The sequence below is a fragment of the Xiphophorus couchianus genome, chromosome 17 (assembly GCF_001444195.1).
Source record: "Xiphophorus couchianus chromosome 17, X_couchianus-1.0, whole genome shotgun sequence".
NCBI lineage: Eukaryota > Metazoa > Chordata > Actinopteri > Cyprinodontiformes > Poeciliidae > Xiphophorus > Xiphophorus couchianus.
The window spans coordinates 7,074,635-7,100,882 of NC_040244.1; the positions used below are offsets into that span (position 1 = coordinate 7,074,635).

At 39.7% G+C, this 26,248-nt stretch overlaps 2 protein-coding genes across 2 annotated transcripts in view; one reads left to right on the forward strand and one right to left on the reverse strand.

Annotated features, from left to right (window-relative positions):
• The window catches only part of golgb1 (golgin B1), a 28,556-nt gene extending 10,531 nt beyond the window's left edge, over nucleotides 1-18,025 (reverse strand). The window contains exons 1-13 of the mRNA XM_028044139.1: nucleotides 15,295-18,025; nucleotides 13,773-13,851; nucleotides 12,620-12,811; nucleotides 12,427-12,540; nucleotides 11,450-11,617; nucleotides 11,245-11,361; nucleotides 10,912-11,025; nucleotides 9,279-9,873; nucleotides 9,129-9,205; nucleotides 7,656-7,701; nucleotides 2,222-6,920; nucleotides 1,607-2,018; nucleotides 430-663 (exon numbers count right to left, since the gene is read on the reverse strand). Coding sequence (XP_027899940.1) covers nucleotides 430-663; nucleotides 1,607-2,018; nucleotides 2,222-6,920; nucleotides 7,656-7,701; nucleotides 9,129-9,205; nucleotides 9,279-9,873; nucleotides 10,912-11,025; nucleotides 11,245-11,361; nucleotides 11,450-11,617; nucleotides 12,427-12,540; nucleotides 12,620-12,811; nucleotides 13,773-13,841 — 6,837 coding nt within the window. The 5' untranslated portion in view covers nucleotides 13,842-13,851; nucleotides 15,295-18,025. The remainder of the gene's footprint in view (nucleotides 1-429; nucleotides 664-1,606; nucleotides 2,019-2,221; nucleotides 6,921-7,655; nucleotides 7,702-9,128; nucleotides 9,206-9,278; nucleotides 9,874-10,911; nucleotides 11,026-11,244; nucleotides 11,362-11,449; nucleotides 11,618-12,426; nucleotides 12,541-12,619; nucleotides 12,812-13,772; nucleotides 13,852-15,294) is intronic.
• Nucleotides 18,026-18,628: 603 nt separating this feature from the next.
• Nucleotides 18,629-26,007, forward strand: guca1aa (guanylate cyclase activator 1Aa). Its single transcript, XM_028043341.1, has 4 exons — nucleotides 18,629-19,390; nucleotides 21,821-21,970; nucleotides 22,051-22,144; nucleotides 25,110-26,007. The coding sequence occupies exons 1-4, from the start codon at nucleotides 19,193-19,195 to the stop codon at nucleotides 25,235-25,237; spliced, it is 570 nt and encodes a 189-aa protein (XP_027899142.1). The 5' UTR covers nucleotides 18,629-19,192; the 3' UTR covers nucleotides 25,238-26,007.
• The last annotated feature ends 241 nt before the right edge of the window (nucleotides 26,008-26,248 follow it).

Here is a 26,248-nt window from a genome sequence, read left to right on the forward strand (position 1 = left end):
ATGTGCCACAAAGGTGAGATAACACAGAAAATTATAACATGATGGGGGAAAAAAAGCATCGTCTCCATAAGCAAGATTGATTTTACTTGGCGAACTAGGGCCTCTGTAGTAAATTTCAACCAAAAAAAACATAGAAATTTTGAGATTAATTTTAGAAACTTCTGCGTTTTGACTAGAAATTCAGAAATGTCAAAGTTATATTTCATAGAAAAATCTTTTTTTTTTTGTCAAATATGTCTACTAATATCTGGATGATTCATCCTTGCTCCACGTCTTTGAGGTTAGAAAGTCTCCTTACCATCTTCAATAACTCAGATTAAGTATATTTAAATTTAACTGAAACTTTATCTCCTTTAACAGATTCATCTGGAAAGCTTTCGTCTCTAACTGCTGTGAAGATCAAGCTTTTCACTCCTGCACTCAGGTTACCTGCAGGTGTTTCTCCTCCAGCTGTTTGTACATGCTGAGCACTCGGTCTCTGTCGTCCTGCAGGGATCCCATCGCCTTGGTGAAAGAGTCCAGTCTGCCTTTCCAGTTGCTGCTCTCCTCCTGTGCTTCCCGTAGTTTTCCTTCCAGATCCCTCACTTCTCCTCTTCTCTGCTCCAGCTCTCTTTCGGCATCTTGTGCCCGGCTCTCAGCCTCTCTCCGCGCCTCTTCTGCTGCCTTTTGGAGGAAACAAAGGGCAGAAACAAAATATTTGAAAAGAGTTTTAATAAATTGTTTGCTCCTTAGGTTCCTATAGTTCAGAGTGATGTCAGCACCCAGGGCGGCCATCTTTAGACTTTGAATTCAGGTCAACTCTAAGAAAAAGTATTAGAGCGAGGCTATGTTTTTAAAAAAAAAATTTAAGTCAGAGTATAAAGTAATACAAGAATAAATCCTTGATATTACTAGAACATAGAAGAATAAAGTAATTTTTTTGAAAACTCTAATTTGAATAAAGAAAATAAAAAATTAAATGCAGAATGCTGAGAATCTTGTGAAGTTATGCTCTGGTATTGGCATCAAATTATTTTCAGTAGCACGACTTTGTAATGACCAAATGATCACATTAGATCTCAAAATCTAGAAGCTTTCCTCTTTAAAAGGACGTTTTTCTCTTAATTTTAAGTAATTTTTCTGGTAAAATTGTGTATTTATTCTGCTAATATTATCACTATATTCATGTAATTAAACAGAAATTATTGTAGCCTCTATGGTTGAAACGATTCATCTTATTAATCAATTAATTGTTAGAGTGTACAGACCATTTGCTAAAAAAATCAACAAAAATACATACAATTGTCAACAGATTTATCCATAATTAAAATAATTGTTAGATGCACCCCAAGACAACTTGTCTTAATATTTTGTCGTACAACTCACAGAAAGGATAATTGAAATAAAAGCCATTTAAAAAAAAAAAAAATCTGTCAATTGTAATTTCTTTTTTGGAAAAGAAACCGAAAAACAGATTAAAACTGTAAATCTGGAGTAGGATGAAATTAATCCCTAGAGAGGAATTTATGAGAGAATTCATCTGTAGGTCCCAGTCCGTACCAGTTGATGGCAGTAATGCTACCTGTAGTTGTTTGCTAGAAGCTAGAAGAAGAAAGTATTTGTTTACCTGTGCGACAGCTAGCTCCTTCTCCCCCAGCAGCTCCACCTCCCTCCTCTCCTTCTCGTGTAGCTCCGTCTGTAAACTCTCCGTCAGAACCTTGGAGGAACGCAGGTCCGTCTCAAGCTGCTCCACGTTCAGACACAGACGCCTCTCCTCGGCTTCTCTCGCCCTCAGCTCGGTTCTGGCCCGCTCCACTTCACCCGTCTGTCTGCCGACAGCCTCCTCCAGAGCCCGGACCCTCTGACCAAGACTCTCCAGCGTGTTTTTGAGGACGCCGACTTCGTTCTGAGCAGATACTAACTCGGATGAAGTTTCCTCCAGCTTCGATCTTTCCTGATCAAGAACCACTTGGTGCTCCATGACTTTCTTTTGCTCTTCTTCCAATTTCAGCTGCCAGTCTTTCTCTGCTCTCTGTAACCTAAAACGACAAATATTTTTAGTTCATGGCTGAAATTTAATGCTGTACTGTCAGAAACAAAAATTAAGACAATACATAGTTCTCCTGTGACGTCACTTTTCTGGGAACTTTGTACCTGACAGCCATCTTGGTTGCATCAACAGATATTGATGCAAGCAGAAATGTAATATTTAAATGTAGCAAAACATATTTAAGAGATATACCTGTTTACAGACTGCTCCAACTCCTCCTTCAGCGCAGTCTCTTTCTGAAGCTGATCTGCAAGCTCCTTGGCGCGTGTTTCAGCCTCACGGACTTCAGCCTCCTTCCCCTGCAGAGCGCTGTTGAAACGTGTCTCCCACTGCCGGGCTTCATCCAGAACTCTGTCCCTGTCGTCTTGCAGGGAGGACATGCTGCGAGAGAAGGCGGCTAACCTGGCTAGAGTCTCATCCAGACGGGCTTGGGTCTCCTGGGCTCGCCTCTCTGCTGTCTCTGCCACCTCTCTGGCTTCCATAGCAGCTTCCTCCTCCTTCTCCCGCTCACTGTAGGCCTCCTCCAGTCTGAGCTCTGTCTCCTTCAGCTCAGCTCCCAGCCTGAATCTCACAGAGTCCAGAGTCTGCTCCGCCTCAGCCTTCAGCGCAGCCTCTTTCTGCTGGTAGCTTTGCTCAATGGCCATTCTTGCAGAGACTGCCTCACTTGCTTCTTTCCGCGCTTCCGCTAGTTCGGTTTTACAACTCTCCATCTCTGTTTCAGACCTCTTGAGATCTTCCAACGTTTTGGCGGACTCCATCTTTGACTGCTCCAGCCTGCCTCGGAGCTCCTCCTGGCTTAGCTGCAGGGCTTTGACTTCACGTCCAAGTTCACTGATCTTCTCCTGATATTGGATGGAGTCCCTCTGAAGCTGCCGCACTTCCAGTTGCTTTTCCCTCAGTAGCTCCTCCAGCTGCTTTGCTCGGCTTTGGCTGCCTTCTTTGACCCTCTGGGCAGACCTCAGCTGCTGCTCCAGTTCCCTCTGCTTTCCAGACTCTGCCTCGGCTTCGGCTCTCTCTCGCCGGGCCTGCCTCACATCCTCCTCCAGCCTGGCGGATCGGTCTCTCTCACTCTGGACCTCAGCTTCCAGCCTCTCTACCTCTCGCTGTGTCTCAGCGAGTTGCTCACTGTTGTCTGCTGCTTCTTGCTGGTAGGTGGCTATGCTCCCGTTGAGCTGGGCCAATTGGTTCATCAGACGCTCCTCCAGGTTGTCTTTTTCGGTTTCAAGACTCTCAAGGAGTTCTTTGAGCTGAGCTTCTCTCTTTGAAGCGTCTTCAATCAGGTGTTTTTCTCTCTCGTTGCTCTGTTGAAGGTTCTTCTCCAGACGGTTCTCGTTATTTTTGCTCTCCTGCAGCTCTTGCTCAAGAGATGCTAGTTCAGCTTCTCGTTTTTGCCAGAGTTCCTTCTCTGTATTCAGAATCTCAATCTCCCTCAGTTTATCTTCCAGTAAAGCTTGAGCCTTCTCCTTTTCTTCTGCAACCGCAAGATCATCTTGTGGCTCTGCTGCAGTCAAGATGGCTTCTGATTGCGTTGCAGTGATGACTTCCTCTACAACAGGCGCAGAGCTGAGTTGATTTGCCTCCATGTCAGCGAGTTTTCCATTCACCTCTTCGACTTGCTGCCTTAGAGCATCTCTTTCCGTTGCTGCAGCTTCCAGTTCAGCTTGCAGAGCTCTCATCTCCTCCTGAAGGCGCTCTGCTTCAGCTTTGATGAAGGAATCATCTTGTTTTGAAGTTTCCTGCCTCTCTCGGAGTCTCTCGTTCTCCTCCTCCAACTCCATTATCTTTTGCTGTTTTGTCTTTGCAAACTTCCTCATTTTGTCCTTCACTGTGTCCACCTCCTTCTGCGCCTCTTCTGCTCGTCTCTCGCTCTCCTGCCTTGCAGTCTCGTGAGCTCTCGCTTTAGCCGCCAGCTCCTGTCTTTCTTGGCGGGCGGCTTCCAGGACCTTCCTCACACGCTCCGCCTCGTCACTCACATTCTCATAAGACTTGAGCAGAGTCTCGTACTCCTCCTTCATCCCTTGGACCTTCTCCTCCCACTCCTTACACACCCTTGCCGCCTCTTCCTTTGCCAAGTCCACCTCCTTCTTACAAGCGTCCTTCTCATTGATTATTCCCTCCATTATGAGCTTCAGACTCTCACACGACGACCCCAGACTTTGGTTCTCCACTAAGGTCCGATCAACCTCCTCGATAAGTTTTGCTCTTTCGCCTCTTAGACTCTCAAGCTCTTCTTCTGTTGAATCGATCTTCTGCTGCAGCTCGGCAACCATCTTCTCGGCCGAAGTGAGCTTCTCCTTTAGGCTCTTGTTCTCTTTGAGGGCCTCTTTGCGAGACACCAGAGCAGCTTGAAGCTTTCGCTGAAGCTGCTGGAGTTTTGCCTCACTGTCTTCTTCTTGCTTTTGTGGAAGGTCAGTCTGCAGCTTGTGCATTTTCTCTTGCTCTGCCTTCAGTTCCTCCTGTAAAGAGCTTATCAGTTGATCTTTCTCAGACACAGAGTCTTGCATTGAGTGTATGAGGGAGTTCTGCTCACTCAGCTGCTGGCTGAGCTCCGATATCTCGCAGTTCTTGTTGTCTAGGAACTGCTTGAAGTCTTCCACTTCAGCTTGAAGAGTTTTCATGGAGGCTTCTGCAGTAGCTTTTGATGCAGTTTCTATCTCTGCCTTTAGGGTTTCTGTATAAGCTTCAGCTTGAAGATACTTTTCTCGAAGTTCATTCATCTCCTCATAGAGAGCATCAATTTGCTTTTCCTTCTCTCTCAGTCCTTCCAGGTCTTTACACAGTTCAAGTATCTCAGACTCCTTAAGCAACAGGCTGCTGTTAGTTTCCTGTAGTTGCTTCTCCAGCTCAGTGTTCACTTGCCGATAATTTTGGATCTCGTCTTGAAGAACTTTAAGAGATTCCTCCAGTTGTGTAGATGCAACAGGAGACGGCTCCAGAGGATGCTGATCGAGATTGCTTGCCTGTGGTTTCAATGAATCTGTTTCAGATGCAGCAAAGTCCACCCAATCCTCTTGAGCCCAGCTGTTTACGGCAGACACCTGCGCCGGTTCTGGTTGTGGATTTCCATCAGAGGTCGCTTTTTCCTCCAGCTCTCTAAGCTTGTCGAGAAGACCTTCCATTTCGCTGCTCTGCATGTCAAATCGCTCGGTTAGCTCGTTGAAATCATCTTTCAGCTGCTTCATCTGTTCGCGATGGTGCCTGTCTTTCTCTTTGGCTTTGCGTATGGTTTCCTTGCGGGATTCTTGGGCTTCCTGAAACTTCTTCTGGAGCGTTTCACACTCCGCTTCAAGAGAAGCGACTTGAGACTGCAAGATGCCCGTTTCAGAGGTGGCTTCAGGCTGTTCTTCACTCAGCTTTCTGTTCAGAGCAATTGTCTCTGCAAGGACTTGATCCTGATGGTCAAGTCTCTGCTTAAGAGCCTCCACCTCTTCCTCTTTGTATCTTAAAGAGTCTTCTAGCTTTATGATCTTGTCCTCCAAGTCCTGAATCTCAGGTCTTTGAGGGAGTTTTTCAGAAGTTTCTTCTGTCTCGTCTTTCTCCTTCCATCGTTCTGTTTCCTTCTCAAACTCGCTGACTTTCTTCATGAGTTCCTTGCGCTGAACCAGAGCAGCCTGCAACTTCTTCTTTGTGTTTGCCAGTTGCATTTCCAAAGCTTCCTTCTCGTTCCTCAAGGTAACCACTTCTTCGTCATCATTAGATGCTTGCTGTTGATCATCTCTGACCTTCTCCAGCTCTTCCATCTGCTCCTTGAGTTTACTCACTTCCCCTTTCATCTCAAACTTCTCTTCTTCTGCTTGAAGAAGCCTGGCGGACATGCTGTCGTTAAGCTCCGTCACCTCCTTTGCTTTCTGGGTGAGAAGAAGCTGCAGCTCTTGAATCTCAGAGTCCTTCTCTGATAGAGATTCGTTGTGGCGATCTGAAGTCTGAGAGTGCTCCAACAGGCTATTTTCCATTTCATGAAGCTTCTTTTGCAGCTCGGAGGAGAGAAGCTCTCCGTCCTCCAGCTGAGCGCTCAGCGTCCTCGCTTCACCTTCCTGCTCAGACAGAGCTTGCTGCGTTGTTTCCAAATCTGCCTGCAAAGCCTCAATCTTCTCCTCCTTGGTTTTATTTTCAATCTTTAAAATCTCCAATTCTTCCAGAAGTTGCATTTCAACACTCTGCTTCTCCACCATTTTGCTGTTTTCTAGCTCCTGGGACAACCTGAGTGTTTCAGCCTCAACTTCCTCTTTAGCGACGGTGAGAGACTGTGCTTCCTCTTCTAGGATCTTGATTTTCTCCTGTGATGCTGCAGCTGCGTCTTTAAGCCCCTGCAGCTCTGCCAGAAGCTCACCGTACCTCTTCTGCAGCTCCTCGGCTAAAGTCTGAGCAAAGAGACTGACGTTTTCGTCGGTGGAGGAGGAACTCTGTTGGGTCAGGTGGACTTGGACCACGGATGACGGCTGGGAGGATTCCTGCTCCATGCTTGTTGCCACCCAGGACTGACCAACATCCTGCGGGACGGAGGGCCACTCCTGAGCGCCGTCTTGATTCATGGCTTCCAGGAGCGTCCAGCTGCTGTGGGCCACCTCCGAATCAGTGCTGGTGACCATCTCATCTGAGGAGGTTCCCTTTGATTCTTCAGGAGACTCGGACTGGAGTCCGATGAGCTCCGGGCTGCTTTCACTATCAGCAGGGATGGAGAGGATGGAGGTGTCTTCTGCAACTAAGGTGGTTTCTTCATCTTGTGTGTCTTCCACGGCATCAGCAGGAGCCGCGGTAGCATCTTGATCCGGACTTTGGTTTATTTCAGCATCTCCTGAGGTTTGTTTTGTAGCAACTATGATGGATTCTCGTAAGGCAACTAGCTCATTGTCTTTTTCTACAAGCTGCTGCTCCAGCGCCAAAATATGTTCTGCAGAAGTTAAAAATAAAAAAATACATATTTTTGACTAACTCCACATTATGACAGTGAGATCGAGGCATTTAAATGTAATGTTCAAACTTAATGTGACTGAAATTACAGAATAAATTATGATAATCATCTTAAATAGCCTCAAATTATTGCAAAGAAGTATAACAAAATCCCATTTTTGTTAGGCTTACACTGTATTGATGTTAAGCAGAAGTGGCTTAGCTTCTCACATGTTTATTTTTTATGTAAAAAAAGAACTGATTTGCTCAACTGTATTTTTTATGCATTTCTAATACCAATTATTAAGCTTAAGTGGTTAAATTTAAAATATGCAGAATAATCGATGACTAAAATAATTAGTTACGACATTCATACCCTAGATCAGGGGTGCTCAAAGTCGGTCCTCAAGGGCCGGCATCTGCACGTTTCAGTTCTCTCCCTGGTGGTATCAACAACCTTTTCAGCATGCCAATGTTTTTCTTAGGCCTCCAAGGAGCCATCATTTGATCCAGATGCGTTAAACCAGGGAGAGAACTAAAACATGCAGGATACCGGCCCTCCAGGACCCACTTTGGGCACCCCTGCCCTAGATTGTAAACTTAAAATAAATGTCAGGACTTTTTGTCCTTGACTTGACCAAATAAGGAAAATAGAATTCAATCTGCTAAATGAATAATTTTGTTGCTATTCGCATTTAATTTATGAAGTGTACCATATAGACAAAAATTAATTTACCTTTATCAGGTTGGGATGAATCCAGAGATGTTTCAGTGTCAGACATCTAAGAAAAAAAAGAAAAGAGGATATGATGTTTTACTAAATCTAGATAAAATAGTTTAATATTTAAAAATAAAAGTCCTCCAAATAAAAACAAAACGCAGTTATGTAGATTATGTTTTGAAATATTCTCCCAGTTTAAATCTGAATTAGCAGCGTGGCTCATGAGTCTGTAATCCAAGGTGAAGGTCGGCTCAGTGGAGAGGGGATTAAATATTCTTCCTCCCTCTGAGATGAAGCATACAGACAGCAGACAGACACCGTCCCGCCTGGCCTGCATTAGACAGGTGCAGATCACCTGTCCAGACTAAAGCTGTGACCCGGAACAGGGAGGACAGAACGCGTCCATCTCTTCTGACCTCCAAGGAAAAGGTGACTTTGCAAACTGCACTTAGTTTAGTAAGGGTGCCCAAAGCCAGTCGAGATAGATCATCTTGCAACTTTTAGACGTTTGTACGGCAGCTGAATGAGACACAAATTCAACTTTTTCGTGGCAGTCCGAACGGTCCAATTCCGATCTTTTCACCCACCAAAAAAATCTGATTTTGCCACTTCCAAGTGTGCAACTAAATCAGATATGATTATTATAAGGTGTCAGCAGCTTTAATGGTCATGTTGCATTTCATCCGACTTTTACGTGGTGGACATGAGACATGCATCATAATTTTGCACCAGAAGAAGCCAGACAAGGTAAAAGCCAAAAAATATAATTTTCCATTTTCAGGTGGTGTGATTTGATTTTGTGCCAAACAATCCAAAACCTTTGAAAAAGTGTTTCCCTCCTCGAACCACTTGGCTGCACCAAGAACCACATGAAGTAAACATGAAGAAGACACTGAATGCAACTTCCTTCTTGACGAAATGTAAACAAAAATGGAGTGGCATCAGATTTTAGCAGCTGTAGGATTTTTCTTTTTGTCTCAGGTCAAAGACCAGACGCCGTTTCTCTTTCTAGAGCTGAACCCTCACGCTTGTTTTGGTTATATTTACCCAGAATGCCTTGTGCTGTAGTCCGGTTCCTGCTTTTAGAACGTTTTCCAGTCCGCTTGGCGTTTCAACCGCATCAGAATTTACTTTAACCAAACCGAGACAGAGGTTTGTAGGTGGACCAGAGTTTGCGTTTTTGGTCCGATTACACATTCACAACTCAGACTAAACAGAACCTCAGAACCTAACCCTGCTTACCTTTAATTAGTCCTACTGGATTTTATTTAGGAGTATCAGACTAAAGGCGGCCAAATTTTATTGTACGCAACACAGTAAATTTTCTTTTTGTAGAAAAAAAGATGGGTAATTATGGTTTAATGGAAGAAAAATGTGAATAACTTCAATATTAAGACTTTTGTAGTCTGAAAAATGTTTTCAAATAAAACATGACTGAACACAAAAGGCAATAAAACAAACTGAAGTAGAAAATCAAGATGGACTGACTTCTACGATCTGCTGCTCCAGCTGTCGTATCTTGACATCGGCCTCCTCTTGTTCTGCTGTTTTTATGTGAAGTTGTTCTGGAAATCAGACGTGGAAACTGATCAAAACCAGAACCACGAGCTTAACCCACGACAGCAGCAGAACCCTTACCCTGCAGGGCCTCCATGTTCTGGGTGAGCTGGGCGTACTGTTCGCTCAGTTCTCCGCATTCGTCCTTCAGCCTGATCAGCTGCGTTTCCACGGACCGCACCGAGTCCAGGAGCAGAGTGGGGTCAGCGGGGTCGCCCTCCGGCATCGTTTCAGGAGCGAGGGAGCGAAGGTGGCTCCAGATCTCAGCCAGTAGCTCCTCCTTCTTCTTCACACCTTCTTGCTCTTCCCTGAGGTTCACCAGCTCTTTCTGCAGGTCATCGACCTCTGACCTCTCTTGTTCCATGGTTTCCTCCCTGGCTGATTCTGCTTCTCTGATTTCGCTTTGGAGCCGTGTGATTTCTGCCCTGTCCCTCTGTGAGGCATCTTGGTGCGCTTGGGCAGCCGCTAGCTGTGCCTCTTCCATCAGAATTAGCTCCGCCTCCAACCTGGAGGCCTCCATCTTCTCTTTCTCCAGCTGCTGCTGGCTGATGAGCGCCGCCTCCCTCAAGGCGGAGAGCTCCGCGTCGCCCTGGCGGACCTGCTCGGCCCATTCCTGCCTCAGCCGGACGGCCTCAGTTAGCTCCTGCTCCATCTTCCGGAACTGAGCCGTCAAAATCTGGAAGAAAAAACAAACAAATAAATAAAAATCATGTTTGTTTGTGTTTTTTTGCAAAAAAGAACCTCTAGACCAGGGGTGTCAAAATCATTTTCATTTGGGAATATTTTAAAAAAGGGCCGGTTGAAAGTACTGATAAAACCCAATAAACTGTTAAAACATGAATAAATAGCTGTGAGTGGATTTTGTGGGGTTTTTTGTAATCACAATCACAGATTTCATGGAGCCAATTTATAAATATTTATAAAGAACTTTTATATTTGCGTTAATGTATGATGTTAAGTGTGATTTTATTACTCGACGTGTCGACCACGGACTATAACTGCAGCAGTCAATTAAACCAACTGGCCAACTCAGAGAAAACTGCAATGAAATCAGAATAATTGTGGGAATCTGCTCATTTTGTGGATTTGTTAAAAACTAGAGGGACTTATTGCTATAATTTGGAGTCTAAAGGGCCACATAAAAAGCTACGGTGGGCCAGAATTGGCCCCCGGTCCTTAAGTTTGACACATGCTCTAAACAAAATGTGAACCTAAACCAGGGGTGTCCAAAGTACGGCCTGGGGGCCATTTGTGGCCATTAAATAAATTTTTTGTGGCCCTCAACTCAAAATCAATAGATTTGCTTATTGAGCTTGTTATTTTTAATCAGGGTAAAATTATTATTGTTAATCTAATTCTCATACAAAGTATTCGTCTTTCAGCCTGGACGAACATTCAGAAACTTTTACTGCTGCACCAAATTTGTTTTATTTAATTTATTAAACTCAAATGGATAAGCATGTTTTCTGAACGTAAGTGACCCAAATTCTGTTCTGACAACTTAGAATAAAATTGTTAACCGAACCTAAAAACATTTGACAAATTGGTGGCTTTTATTTAATACGGCAGATGTCCAAAATGAAAAATAAAATAAGAATTACAGAAAAAATTAGGTAATTTACTTTCTTTAGTTTTTTTCTGTCTCATGAATACTTTTGAATAAAATAGTTCGGACACAGTAGCTATCAGGGCTGCAGTTATTCGGGATCTCTACTTGTTTCTGTTGGTCAGCGCTGTTCACTTCCTGCTGCAGCATTTCCAGCTCTTGGGAGCGAGAGAACAAAGCCTCTTCGAGCTCAACGCAGCGCTGCTGAGCCGCCTGGAGCGCCTGGGAGATCAGAAATACAAGCTTTAAGATTTAGATGCATCACAACTTCGATTTAAAATGAAGCTAAAACAAGGACTTAACCAGAATATGGGGAATATAGTACATGTTTAACCAACCATGTCTCTCATTTCTGAGGAAAATCTGCATGAAAAACTTCATCCTAGCTCTTGACAACCTTAGGAGCGCAGGATTTGTGTAGAGATTAGCTGGGTTTGCTACCTGTTGCAGCTCTGTGCCGTCCTGTGTGCCGACCTTGAGCAGCTCCTCTTCATGCCTCTGAATCTGCTCCTGAAAACGGACATCCTTCTCAGCGATGACAACCTGCAGCACCCGCAGCTGCAAAACAAACAAACCAATCCAAGTTAAATTAATTAAACACTAGCTACACCTCATCAGTAGAGTTAGTTTGAGTAACTAGGGTCACCTGCTCGGCGTGGGCAGCCTCCTTCTCCTGAAGCAGCAGCTCGGTGGCGAGGAGTCGCTCCTTCAGCTGCCGGCTGCTGGCCTCCTCCTCGCTCAGCTTGGCCCGCAGATCCTGAAGCTCCTCCTCGGCCGCCACCGCGCCGGCAGAGCAGAAAGAACCGTCTGGAGTCTGCAGAAGACGAAACGCGTTGATGGAGAAGATTAACGTGCAAGAGAGAAATTAATTTAGGGGTTTGTGTTGAAGCTGGGCAATAAGTCACATTTTTGTGGGTTGTAGATTATTTTTGCACCAGTGTTTAGGGCAGCCATCTTGTTTGACGAGGATGCTTTACAGTTTTCTAATTATTTCAGTTTGAATTGGTTCAGGCTAAGATTGATTTTTTTAATTACGAGCATAAAGTCACAATATTTCAAGGAGGCAGTCATACGACAATAGAGTGAAATTAATATATTAAAGTCAAAGTTTTCGGAGAATGAAGTAATAATTTTATGAGAACTCCTTTAAAAGTAACAAAAAATTAAAATAAGAAATGTTGAGTATCTTGTGAAGTTATACTTTGGTATCAGTTTTATGGACGGTACTTAATATTTAACATAAATACTTCATAAGTACTTAATTTTTAAACACATTAACCTCAGATTTTTATCAGTAGCAAAACTTCGAAACAAAGAACTAGAAGAGCTGAACTCTATCGAAGCAGTTTTTTTAAAATAAAAACGACTTTCTCATAATTTTAAGGTTTATTTTCATCTTTATTCTGCTAATGTTATGACTATACTCTCATAATTAAACTAAAATTCTTGTAGCCTGACTCTCATACTCAGTCATCCAACTCACAAAAGGAATGATCGTGATGAAAGCCACTTTTTAAAAATATTGTCTAATATTTGTAATTTGTTTTAGAAAAAAAGAGGGCAAAAACAGATTAAAATAGGAAATGTCCCAGCTGTAGCTTGTAGGTAAACTCTTGGACTCACCGCTGATTCTGCTTGTCCTTTCAGCTCCGTTATCTGCTTGTTGAGCGACGCCATCTTGGCTTTCGCCTGCAGTTTGAGTTTGGTGAAACGAGCTTCCGCCTCTTCTTTCTCGTTCTGCAGAAACCAGGAGAAACATTTACTCCAACTTTAAACAAGCCAGCAGAAAAACAAGGAACCCTGTGAGGTTATCTACCTTGAGCTGAGCATCTTTCTTGGTCAGCTCGGTCTCCTGCTGCAGCAGCTGAGCATCTTTGTCTCGAATTAGCTCCTTCAGCTGGACCACCAGCTGCTCCAGGTGGGCCAGCCTCTCCATGGCGTCCTCGGGAACCTCGGCGTCCACTGCAGTCTGGCCCTCTGCAGCGGGGAGCTGAGGCTCCAGTACGCCCTTTAAACACAGATAATTACATCAAGAGTAAGACAAAAAGCATAACTTAAAGGTGCAAACTTTATTAATTCCTATTCGCAAACAATTATGTGATTTCTGAAGGAAACTGTTTTTTTTGGGGAGGTATCAGTGTAAAAGGGGCAACTTATAGATTCAAACTGGGATTTAGAAAATTTTATACCATGAAGGTAATTAAAGAAGCACAGCAGCATGACTTACAAGTGGACATTTCATTTATTATGAAAATTTCTAACAAAAACACTGCTGGAAATGTTATTTTTACTATTTTATCCACTGTTTATCCAACAAGAGAAACAATCAATATCAATACATTTGAAAAATACAATTAATTGTAGTTATTTTGTGAAGATCAGTGAATTCTCACTTTTTTAAGTAGATTGTTTCCTGAAGAAACGCAGTATTTCCGTTTGTGGTGTTTATAATTAAAATAGAGTGTTATAATTGTATATTTATGAATCAATATGCTATGTTACTAATGTCATATTAAGTGTGTAGCTGTCTTAGTAATAAATGTTATTTTATGATGTAGCTAATGGGAATCCAAATAAATAAACAAGTTACAGTTAAAGATGTAATAAATAGTTCTTCATTAATTTTATCATTAGTACAATAATACAACAAAATATGGTGATAAAATTCTAAATCCATGTTGCAAATAAAAAGTAATACATTTTGTAATCGGCAGATAAAAAAATACAATTAAAAGGGCAAATTGCAGGAAGACAAACATGTAAGAAGCAGTTCTGCATGTTTTAAAAAAAATATTTCTTATAAAATCCCATTAAAACATATTTAACTTTGCCATAATGTAATAAAATATGAACTGAATGACCTGAATGTGCAGAGCTGATCACATTAAATTACACATTTAGAAGCTCAAATAACAGCCGATTATGATATTCTTAATTTTTATTTTTTAAATTGTGTGAATTGAAGTCACCTGTTTGTTTCCATCTGCGCCCTCCTCTCCAGAAAGCTCCTGGAGGACGTTGGCCAGACGGCTTAACATAAAGTCGGGACTGTGAAGAGACAAAAGCAATAGAAAACATTTAAAGGCTTCCTTGTCTTTTTTACTGCAGACATATTTTATTAAACATAAATCAACTCTGCAGTGTTCCTGAATGCAGCTGTTGAACAGGAAGCCCATCTGCACCAGATATCCTGAGAAACTGGTCCTATGAAGCTGAATAAACATAGTTCAAGGCATATTTATTTATTTTGCAAGAACAAGTAGATGGAAGAAGTAAACCAGTTTCACTTAGCCATGAAGGTTCAAAGAACAAAACACTGTTAGAGGCTGCAGATGCCTTACATTCAAGCCAAGTGTAACAGGATTTATCTCTACTTTTATTGTTTTATGGAGTGATTTTATTACGTTTTTTTGTCTTACTGTTATTATTAGTGCATGTTTTGCTGTTACACAAAACTTTGGTGCGGCTCATGTTTTGAAAGAGCTTCATAAATAAATTTAAACATTTCATAATTTAAAAAAGTGTATCCTACACATTCCCTGGATTGTTTTTATATATTTTGTTCCTTTTTATTTGGTCACATTGGTGGAACAACAAAAATATTTCTATGATTTTCTATGTTACTCAGAAAAATAACGAACATTTAATAAAAAATTAGTTATATACTTTACAGCAATTCATATTCATGGAAAATGTAGGGAGGAAAAAACTTAATTTGTATGAGGTTTACTCTTCAACTTTTATCATTCTGTTGTGGAAATTCTCTGCAGAAATCGCTAAAGCTAGCCTTTTTTTTATTAGATTTATATTAAGAAAATCAACAAAAAGAGCTTATTTGTCTTTTCTGTAGGTTTATGAGACAAATTCTTCAAAAATAACAGGTCATTTATCTTGTTAATCAAGATGAATTTTAATGCCTTTATAGTGTTATGGCTCTTTAAAGGTGACGTGTAAAGAAATGAATTTGCAGTTGATAGAGGCGGACATAAATAAATAAAGATATGGAGAGTCCGCCCACCATGGGATAAATAAACAAGTCGGGAGCAGCTGAATTTCACCTTAAAGTCAAAGGGCTACACATTAGCAGAGATTCCCTTATCCCTGTTTTCCGGACTAGAGCGAAAGGAGCCGAACACTTCCGAAGCTCCTGGACGTTCCACTACGGCTGCGTCGATCTTTTAGTGGAGAAAAGATTCTTGCTAGCTAAACGCGCAAACTGACGGCGAACTTCCAGAGCTTCAATGGCAGCCATTTTTAAATAATGCTATAAAATGGAGACGGAGGAACAATTCGGTGGAAGCTGAGCGTTTAAACTGACTGTTTCCCACGGAGCAGTGAGTTAGCTGGGGCTACTTGGCGAGCTAACGCTGCTAAAGGTAAATAAGGGCAGCCTCTCCTGAGCTTCACTGACTTTCTGTTTTTTTCCGCCTGACAGCTGCGCACCTCAGTCGGTGGCGTGCATTTTTGAAATAAAAATCAGCTTTAACTCACCTGTGCGGATGCTCCTCAGGTAAATCCGTTTGGTTTTAATTTTTCTTTATTTCCTCGGATGGATTTTAGAGCCACATCACCAAACACTCCCGGAAACAGAACTTTCTCTGCTCTGATTGGACAGCTGGGATCTGTAAGAGACAGTTGAGAAATTTAAAGGCGTACACACCTTTTTTCTCCTCGGGAAGTGTCTGACTAAATTTACCAACTCAAACACGACTAATAATGACAATTTAACTGAACTTACACAGTTTGTAATGATGGCAAGACATGACCAAAGAGTCAAACTGATTGTGAATCACGGGAAGCAGTTGGGGAGGAGTCTGCTCCTCTTGGCCCGCTACACTACGCTGTTTGGGGAGTACTGTGGGCGTTTTGTTCAGGGGATAGTGGCGGCCCTGAAGTGGACCAGCCTGTTTGCAAGGACCACAGCATCGGTTTTTGACTTCATCTACCAGCATCTGCACTGGGGGAAGAGGACAACCGTCAGCACCAAGGAGATCTGCTTGGACCGGTGAAACTGTAATAGTTGAATATTTGTGCATACGATTACATATTTGATGTTTTCAGTCATTCAACTACCTGCTGATATGACTACTTCAGGTGTATCACAGGGCAACGTCAACTCTAAAAAAAACCAAAAACAAAACACACACACAAATATATATACACACGCAAGAAAGAGAATTTAATAACCTTGTAACATTTTTTGTAAACACTTTATACTGTACTGTAATTAACTTTTTAAAATAAGTTTTGTTTTTATTTTGACATCTAATTTCATGTGACAGCTACTATTAATTTAGTTTAATAATATTTTATCCATAAGGGAAATCTAATGTCTTAACTGGTATCTTCAAAGTTGTTGTGGATGGTGATGCTGTTTGGCAGAAAGGATTTCCAGCAGCAGTCAATCATCCAATGAATCTGAAGAGGCCTCTGACTGAAGACTGTTTGACATGCTAACATTTCAACATCTGGGCCGCAGAGATAATATTCCACAGCAACATGTCCTGGATGACGGCATCAGTTGTTGTCAAACCCGACTAATCCACCTCATTTCAGAAGGATGTTGGAGTAGGGTTTACAATAGACTTTATGATAAATAGGAGAGACGGTTTGAACTTCCTCCTTCTCTCTTTCTGTTTTTTGGTCCATGAAATCTTTTCAACTCTTTGTTGTAATTCAGGCTTTATCTTAGCTTTTGAGATGCCAACCAGCTGCTACCTGTTTTTTAAAAAACGAGAAATTGTTGCCACGATTACGCATAACGTCCAAAAGTACCAATAAAAAAAGAAATCCTTCCAGCTGCACAGTATCTACAAGAAGGAATAATTGTTCAACACGTCAGCAAATAATAAAAGAACAAATGCAAAGGGAATAAATCGTAACAGAGATACTCCAACATCCTTTTAGAAAAGCAAACTGGTGAAAACAAGCATTTCATTGTTTTTAGAAACTACTTCCACTTGACAGGTGCACTATTTTCTCCTAGCGACACTGAGACCAGGTGGTTTCCTGTGGTTCCTGAACTCTCAGTGTGCTGTATTGAAATAAGCATCTTCACTAATCGCCTGTAATCTCATTTACCTTTGGAACGAAACACAATTAAAGCTGCAAATGACCTGGAAAACTCTTCCGATCTATGCTTTCTCAGTTTCGCTCGCAGGTTTTTGTGGGTTTTTAGAGTAAAAACTATTGGAAAACATCAGAAGTAATATAGTAGAATAATTTAATTTAGGTCTGGACTTTGACTGGGCCATTCAAACACATGAGATTGCCAGCCAAGCCATTAAATTGTAACTGTGCCACCACCTTGTTTAAAAAAGTAGTCCATAATCATGAAGCTGATTTCCAAAAACAAAATATCTGAATAGTGTGACAGGTATATGTATTCACCACCCTTTACTAGGATAGCTATAAATAAATTTCAGAGTAAACAATTGCTTTGTATTTAGTAAAAACTAATGCTGAGCAACAAAATAATAGCTTAATTTTATAGCGAAACATAAAACAGTTATGAAGATATGTGTTAAAATGTAATTATTTTATGTTTGTGCTGAAACATTTTTGCTCTTTAATACAATATTGCAAATGTGTTTTAAGCCTCAAAATATTACTAGAAAGGAAATTAGAAAAAAATTAATAAGTGGGCCCAAAACAGAACCGTGGGGTACACCAAAATAAACTGGATGAGGGTAAAGTCTGGGCTTATTTCTGGATTCAGTTTCTTTTGAACGCTTTCTTAAAAAGTGGATTGATTTGAAACTATTTATACCATCAAGCTCTTTTAAAAATTTGTGTAAATATAGCAGTTCTGTAAACACCTGAGTCTGCTTTTTCATACCAGATATAAAAAAAGCAGAAGGGTTGTGCATACATTTCCAAGGCACTGCATACATTATATAAGGAGAGACCAGCTGCTTCTATAGCGTAGAGGATTGCCAGGAAGGAAAGACGTCAATGATGACCTCAGACAAGCAGTTGGAAGATCAAGTGGAAAGCATTTCGCTGCCAATTTTCCCAGAGGAGGAAGTCCCAGGAAATTCCCTAGAAGGTCAGAGCAAGAGACGACCCAGAAACGCCAGCTCAGACAATACTGACCTCTGTAAGAGTATTACTTATAACAAGGGATGAAATGATTAATCGGATTAATAAATGATTGAAATAATTAGTTGATTAATTAATTGGTGTATACATACTTAAAAAAAAGATGTTATTTTGCTGAAAGAACAATATATTCAGAGCAATAATTAAGTAAAAAATGTTTTAAAAAAATACTTTGTATTTAAGATAAAAACAATTTGATCAATCAAAAATTCACTAAAGAAATTAAATTATTGCATTTTAGGAAATATATCAACAAAATAAGTTATTTATTTGAATCTTTTGATGTATAATATAATGTATATATAATATTGCATAAATGAGGCTTGTGTGATTAAATAAAAAATTTGCAGAATGATTCAACTTTTTATGTGATTAATCGATTAATCGTCAGTACAATCGATTACAAAAATAATCGTTATAATCGCCCTGCTTATGACGGATATTAAAAAAACATCTTTTTGCAGTTGTGCTTTTACACTGTAAAGTTGAAATAATGAGAATTTTATAGGATAATTTGTATATTTTTGTTTATATATATATATATAAAATATACTTTTACAAAAAATAAATGTTTCTATTTTATACATTTTCAGTATATAATTCATGTAATAAGGTGTAATAAATTATTTAAAAATAAAATATATTTAGAAAAAATGTTCTTATAAACTATCTAAATATTCTTTTAGTAAAATATGTCTATCATCTTTTTTTCTTTTTAATTCTACTTTTATCTATATATTTTTTCCTTTTTTTACAAGGTGGTAGGTTTGTTTATTCACTCCATTGCGTCTCATTTTAAAAATTTTTGCTCATACTTATTATTATTGCTTGTCTCTTGCACCATGCCTGAATTATTGTGATGCTTCTTTTGTCTCATTTCCCTGGCATAAAATAAAAAAAGTTGTTGGGGAAAAAAAGTTGCACTGCTGATAATCCCGTCCACATAAAGAACAACGCGCCTCAGCCGCCATGTTGCCTGTTGGGCGTCCTGTCTCGGCACACGAGGGATGAAACCTGCACCATGCGTGTCAGCACATCCCTGGCAAAGGTGGGACGGCCAACCTGCCCTTTAAATGGAGGGATTAAACTGATCAACTGCATGTTTTCCTGGATTAACGCCAGAGATTAGAACCAAGGAGAACATCCAGGGGGTGTGGAGGTGTGGTGTACTACAAAAGGCCCTTGCCAAGTGCCAAAGGTCCAAGAGTTGAGTGACTGAGCAGGGATACGATCTGCTTCACAGTAGAACAATTGGTTTGTGCAGTTTGGACCAGCAGCTGTTAGAGACATGGGCAACTCAAACGGATGCACCGTGGACGACCTGCAGGCTGTGGAGATGCACCTGTGGTACAAGAAGTTCATGACGGAGTGTCCGTCCGGCCAGCTCACTCTGCACGAGTTCAAGCAGTTCTTCGGGCTGAAGGGGTTGGACCCAGAGGCCAACGCCTACATAGAGCAGATGTTCCGGACGTTTGACATGAACAAGGTGGGTGAAAAATGGAGCAAAACGTTTTTAGCTATTTATTTAACCAGGTAAATTATTAAGAACAAGTTCTTATTTATGACAACGAGATTAATTTGCTTACTTTTAATTATTTTTGTGTAACAAGGTTGTTGTGTGTTGCAAATTTCTGCTGCTTGGAAATGAGATCTGGAGCCCAGTGGGGTTTTACCCAGTCAAATAAAATAAAAATGATAATAAAATGTATCTTAAATATTGTCATCTTTCTAAAAATAATGAACTAAATTGATTTGCAAAAATTATTTAAGGCAAAAAAATGACTGAGGTCATTATTTTGGGAAGGTGATATTAATGTAATGTTAACCTTTTCATCCCCGAAAAGAAAAAATTAATTAGTAGATTAAAGTAGCTTCTGACAATCTGTGACAATCTCATCTTTTTAAACAGATTATAAATGCATAGATTTAAAAAGAAATATTTTCTTTACTTGTTTTTTTATATTGGGTCTCTAAATAATTAAACAAGCCATAATTAATTTTAGGTGCAATATTTTCCATGTTTTGTTTTTGAACAAATTATAAACAAATTACAAACTATGTTATGTAATTATTTAAAGAATGCCTTTTCTTATTTATTGTTTTAGAAATTAAGATCAGAATTTCCCATGTTATTTTTTGATAAAGTAGAAACGAAACTTGCATACTTTTTGATGTAACCATTTAAAGAATGCATATTTTTAAAATAAAATTAGAAATTTATGTAAGTAGCTGTTAAAAGCTCAAACTTTCAATATCAAGAATTTCCTCAAAGGGCCGATTGTGGCATAAATTATTAATAAAACTAGCAGTTAACTTTTTAAAATATTAATTAACAGTTGTCTGCATTTGATGACATTAAATATTAAACATGTTTTCATATTAATGTTATTTGGCACAATACAAATAAAACCGCAGAGTTGATTCATAAAATAATATTTAAGCACATTAATCTCAAATATCTGTTTCTAGATTTTCTAGATTTGGTCTTGAGTTTGATGCATGCGATTTAAATAAATAATAAAATATAAGGTAAATGTGTTAAAACTCTTAGATGACCTAATCCAGGGGTGTGCAGTTGCAGTTTTCTAGAGTCGATGGTGAAGTTTGTGTTCCTGCTCAGCTGTATTGGCTCCTGAGACAAATTTTGGTTGTTTTATTCAGATGTGTTGTTTCAGAAAAACATTCAACTCTGGACACCACCGCTGTCTAATTTTAGAAAGTTGGTAAAACTGGAGGGCAAAAGGGAGCATTGCAACTGCTTAGGGCCCCCTGCTGGGCAGAAAATCTAACCAAAAGCTCTAGTTTAACACATGAGAGGGGCAAAACCTCATAGATGGAAAGTTATTTTAGCTAATTGGGCACATGCTGCTTCTTTTATTGTTAATTTGTAAAATTTAAATGTTGGCTCACAGTTTATATGGAGAACACTTACGTGAGGTCAGGAACGTTAAATGTAACGGGGGGCCCCAAAATAATTCAGCTTAGGGCCTCATAAAACTTTGGGTTGGCTCTGTGAAACTGCACCCAAAATGTTTCTCTTAAATTTTGAATTTTTTTCAGTTTAATTGTCAAGATGTTATTTTTCAAAAGGTTAACTGTTGATAAAGCTAAAAATGAAATCTCCATAGATACCACGAAACAAATCTTTTTATCTCATGCTTTCAAATTACAAATTGAAATGACTGTTCATCTTAACATATTTACTAAATAGTGTTTTATTTGACAAATATTCTATAAATGGCATATTTTAGATGTTTGTTTTCATTTTACAATAGAGATTGGCAGCAATTTCAGAATAAATTTAAGTGTTTATATTAATGTAGCAGCAGCAGAAAGTCTTTTAGAGACTATAAACAACCCAAAAGTCAAATAAAACTAAATTATTTAAGATTCTTTAGGATTCAGTTTATCCGCTTAGTTTATATTTTTTAAAAAGTAGCTGGCACACTTCCTGTTCGGGACTTTAAAGCATCTCGTTGTGATGCTTGGTTAAATTTATGCAACAGTTCAACCAGAAGACATGCTAATCCTAATTTATGTCCCCTCAAACGCAGCAGGCCGTTAATCAACCTCCCAGCTACAAACTTTCGGCCCAATTTTTCCTCTCAAATCAGTTTAATTAGGAGCATCTTCATGCGACTGACGGGGTCGTCACAGGATTTGTCGCAGCGGCTATATTTACTCCCTCCTTGAGCCAACAAAAGGCCGCTGTAATCTGTGCACTTGATTGAACAAAGAGATTATCCCCGAGACGATGCTCTGATGCTGAGATTGATGCGACACAGACAGTCCAGTAGATAATCTGTCTTGGCAAAGGATCAGTGATGCAGCAGGAAGACAGGGTGTTCATTCTCTCATTAAATCCCAAGTAGGTATAGTTATGGATTATAATCTGGCACGTTGATCATCTCTGCAGGATGGCTACATAGATTTCATGGAGTATGTGGCAGCTCTGAGTCTGGTGATGCGGGGAAAGATGGAGCACAAGCTTCGCTGGTACTTCAAACTCTATGACGTCGACGGAAACGGCTGCATTGACCGCTATGAACTCCTGAACATCATCAGGGTAGATAAACAACCACCATTTTCCTGAAACTTCCCCCAACAAGTGCGACGGCGTGTTGATTTTAACCCCTCTCCTTCCAGGCAATCCGGGCGATCAATGGAAACGACAATCAGGAAACAGCCGCAGAGGAATTCACCAACAAAGTCTTTGATAGGATTGACATCAACGGAGATGGTGAGTCCAGATTGGGCGGATGACGTTCAGTGTCCAAATCCCGCTTTAAATCCAGTCTGAGGTTAAGAAAAAAGTCACAAACTCTGACATATACAGAGAAGGTCATATTAAGTGGATTTTAGTTTCATCCTGAAATTTCACCCTAAAGCCAACTACTGTACATTATATTGCCAAAAGTGTTGGCTCACCAATCGAAATTACCGTATCAGATGTTCCATGGCCACAGATGTATAAAATAAAGCACTGAGGCATGCAGACTGTTTTTACAAACATTTATGAAAGAATAGGTCGCTCTCAGGAGTTCAGTGAATTCCAGCATGGAATTGTGATAGGATGTGCAACAAATCCAGTCGTGAAAATTCCTCACAACCAAATACTCCAGTCAACTGTCAGCTGTATTATAAGAAAATGGAAGTGCTTGGGAACGACAGCACCGCAGCCACCAAGCGGTAGGTCATGTAAACTGACAGAGTGGGGTCAGTGGATGCTGAAGCGCACAGAGCGAAGAGGTCACCAACGTTCTGCAGAGTCAATCACTACAGACCTCCAAACTCCAGGTGGCCTTCAGAATAGCTCAGGAACTGAGAGCTTCAAAGAATGGGTTTCCATGGTGACCAGCTGCATCCAACCAGACATCACCAAGTGCAATGCAAAGCATTGGATGCAGTGGTGTAAATCACGCCGCCACTGAACTCTAGAGCAGTGGAGACGCGTTCTCTCGAGTGATGCATCGCACATCTCCATCTGACAATCTGATGGACGAGTCTGGTTTTGGCGGTTGCCATGAGAACGGTATTTGTCTGACTGCATCGTGCCAAGTGTAAAGTTTGGTGGAGGGAGGATAATGGTATTGGCTTGTTTCTCAGGAGCTGGGCTTGGCTCCTTAGTTCCAGTAAAATGAACTCTGAATGCTTCAGCATACCAAGACATTTTGGACACTTCTAGGCTCTCAACTTCGTGGGAACAGATTGGATCTGTCCCCTTCCTCTTCCAACATGACTGTGCACCAGAGCAAAAAACAGGTTCATAAAGACATGGATGGAGAGTGTGGGGTGGTTGAACTGCACAGAGTCCTGTCCTCAACCCGATAGAACACCTTTGGGATGAATTAGAGCGGAGACTGAGGGCCAGGCCTTCTAGTCAAACATCAGTATGTGACTTCACAAAGAACGGTCAAAAATTTCTATAAACACTCCTAAACCTTTTGGACAGCCTTCCTAGAAGAGTTGAAGATGTTCTTGCTGCATAGGTTGGACCAGCGTCAAACTGAACCCTATGGATTAGGAATGAGATGCTCATATGAGAGTCAAGAAAGGTGAGCAAATACTTTTGGTAATATAGTGTATCTCCAATTTTTTGTGAGTAACATATAACATATAAGTTTCGGTTCAGCAAAGTAACGCAAATGTTTACCACTTTTTGTTATTGGAGATTTCGGGCAGAATATACGTCCAGGTCTCAACTCTGCCAACGGAGTCTTGGTTGATGACTTGGATGTTAGGATGGACGCTCTTTAGGATTCCCTTCCCTGTCAAGTTTCAGTTCCTTCAATCTACGTTTGGCTGATCAGACTGAACAGAAATGACAGAATATGTCTTTAATGGATCAAAGCTTTATTAATCTCTTCTTGTGATTGAGCATTGAAGTGAACAGGTTCAAGAATCTCACATTTCTGGGTCTTCCTTCCACATCTGAGATGATGCTCCAATAAGAATAACATGTTGGATTAACATCTGGCAACGGAAATTATATTTTAAACGTCTTTAAACCAACTAAAACATTGTAACTACATCCATTAAAATTCATACTATTCATGACATCAAAAATGTTATAACTGATCAGCTGCAGTTAAGTAAATACAGACATACATCGGCGTTCACTACGTCAAATTCAACATATTTTACTGTTACGGAAATATGTAAATACAGACACAAACCAGTTCACCTCAACTACAGTGAAGCCAATATATAGAAATCCTCATTTAGAAATGACACTTTACTGGTGTTTTTAATGATTAATAATAAAGCTTGTATTTACTGTACCTGGGAAAAGATGAGGAGACGCATCATCTGGGTTCACTGAGTCTGACTTTACTCCACTGATAATCTCGGTTTGCTGGAATAAGACGATACTTTCAGCTCACTTCCTGTGTCGGGCAACTGCAATGCGACTTCTTTCCGACTCTTTCAAAGGAATCAGTCGTTTTCCTAAACTCTAACGTAGTCACATTTATTAAATTTGAATATTGTTGGAAAGTTAATTTATTTCAGGATTGGCATATTATATAAATTAATACAACACAAACTTATGTTTTCAAGCCTTTATTTGTGTTAGTTAATAAAAATACCACATTTAAGACTAAAATATTCCATAAAACTAATAAAAACAAACATTTTCAACAAAATTCTGTCCTTAAACAATATTTTTATTTATTTGTAGCAAGTTTAATGTTATAATCTATCTTAAAAAAAGAGAAAACATGTCAATTTTAAGCATACAACTTTAAAACTTTATATAAAATACAAGATTAATGCTTAAATAGTTGTTTTTGAGTTTGGTGCTTTGGATTTTCTTGTATCTTTTAGTATGCTGCTTCCGTGGACAGAAAGAAAGTACACCCACTTTAATTTCTAAATTGTATTTGTAGTAGAAAATACTTTCTAAAATAAAATACATAACCTTTACACTCTTTTGTCTGGCTCTTAGCAAATGGATATAATTTTCATAATCATAATTGACGCAAGAAAAGGAAGAGTTTTGTTCTATTTAACGTCGGAAAATAAAATAATATAATTTTTGTTTATGAACATATCTGTAATAATTAATAAATAATTTGTGTTTTTTCTACACTGCAGGTTCAATTAAATCACTTTAATTGTTATTTTCTTGTTGCAATGATGATTTAACACTCCAGTCCTGAATCAGAAAGAAAATATTTTAAAGCATTAATATTGTCTCTGAACAGGTGAGCTTTCTTTGGAGGAGTTCGTGGAAGGCGCTCGCAGTGACGAAGACTTCATGGAGGTGATGATGAAGAGTTTGGACCTTCGTCACATCATGGCGATGATCCACAGCAGGAGGCACAGCGTTTAGCTGCCTCACCCTCATTCACAACGCCGCCTCTTTGGAAAAAAACTCTTTTATATTTAAAAGTTTCTGTTTGGTTTGACTCCAACGTAACGTGAGGCCGTACCTCTGAAAACAGACATTTTATGAGTTTAATCTCCAAATGAGCGACATTTATGCACTTTAAAAACGGGCTAATTCACTCCGGTTACGAAGGATGATCTGTATGAAAGTCAATCCTGAGCTGAGCCCCACGGATCTGTTTTTATTTTCTGTATCAATGTCCCTCATAAGGTTAAATTAGTCGGGTCTACAGGAGAAAGTACGACTGTTTAACGTGAATTTGATTAGCTGGAAAACAGGAACCGTAAGAGATTTAGTCAAGAATAGACATTTTCTATTTTTTCTGTGTTTAAAAGCCAAATTTAGTAGCAGGTTTTGTTGTTTTGAAGTGTCTTTGGGTGTTTTATTGACTGACGTGTTTGGCTTAATAATATAGAATATCCTGGTTCTGTTGTCAGCTGTACTCATCTGGTGCCTTCACTGCACAGTGTTTAATTTCAGCTTTTCTCTATTTATACACTGAAACAAATCCCAATAAAAACCTGATAAGAAGTACATTTCTGTCTTAACTAAATGAAATGTGTCCAATTATGAATGCAGTTTTAATTTTTAAGTTACTTTGATGTATCAGATTAAATGTTTCAGCATTTTTCTGTCATATAAACAAATATCTGACCAACAAGTATTTGAGACATTTACCTGAAGGAAAAGTGTCTATAAATAAATATACTGCACTTTCTTTTGAACTTGCTTTTTATCTACCAATTTGCACATGTTTAAAACATGCTAAGCAGAACATGCATGTAACACAAATGAGAGAAAATTAAAGTTGAACATGGAAAAAATGCAAACAAAACTCAAATACAGTGAAAGATTGTTAATGACAAAATGAGGACGAGATTAAAATACAAGTTTTGTAGATTTTGCACTAAATCATCAACTAAGGCAAAGCAGACTGGATGTTTATTTTCCTCA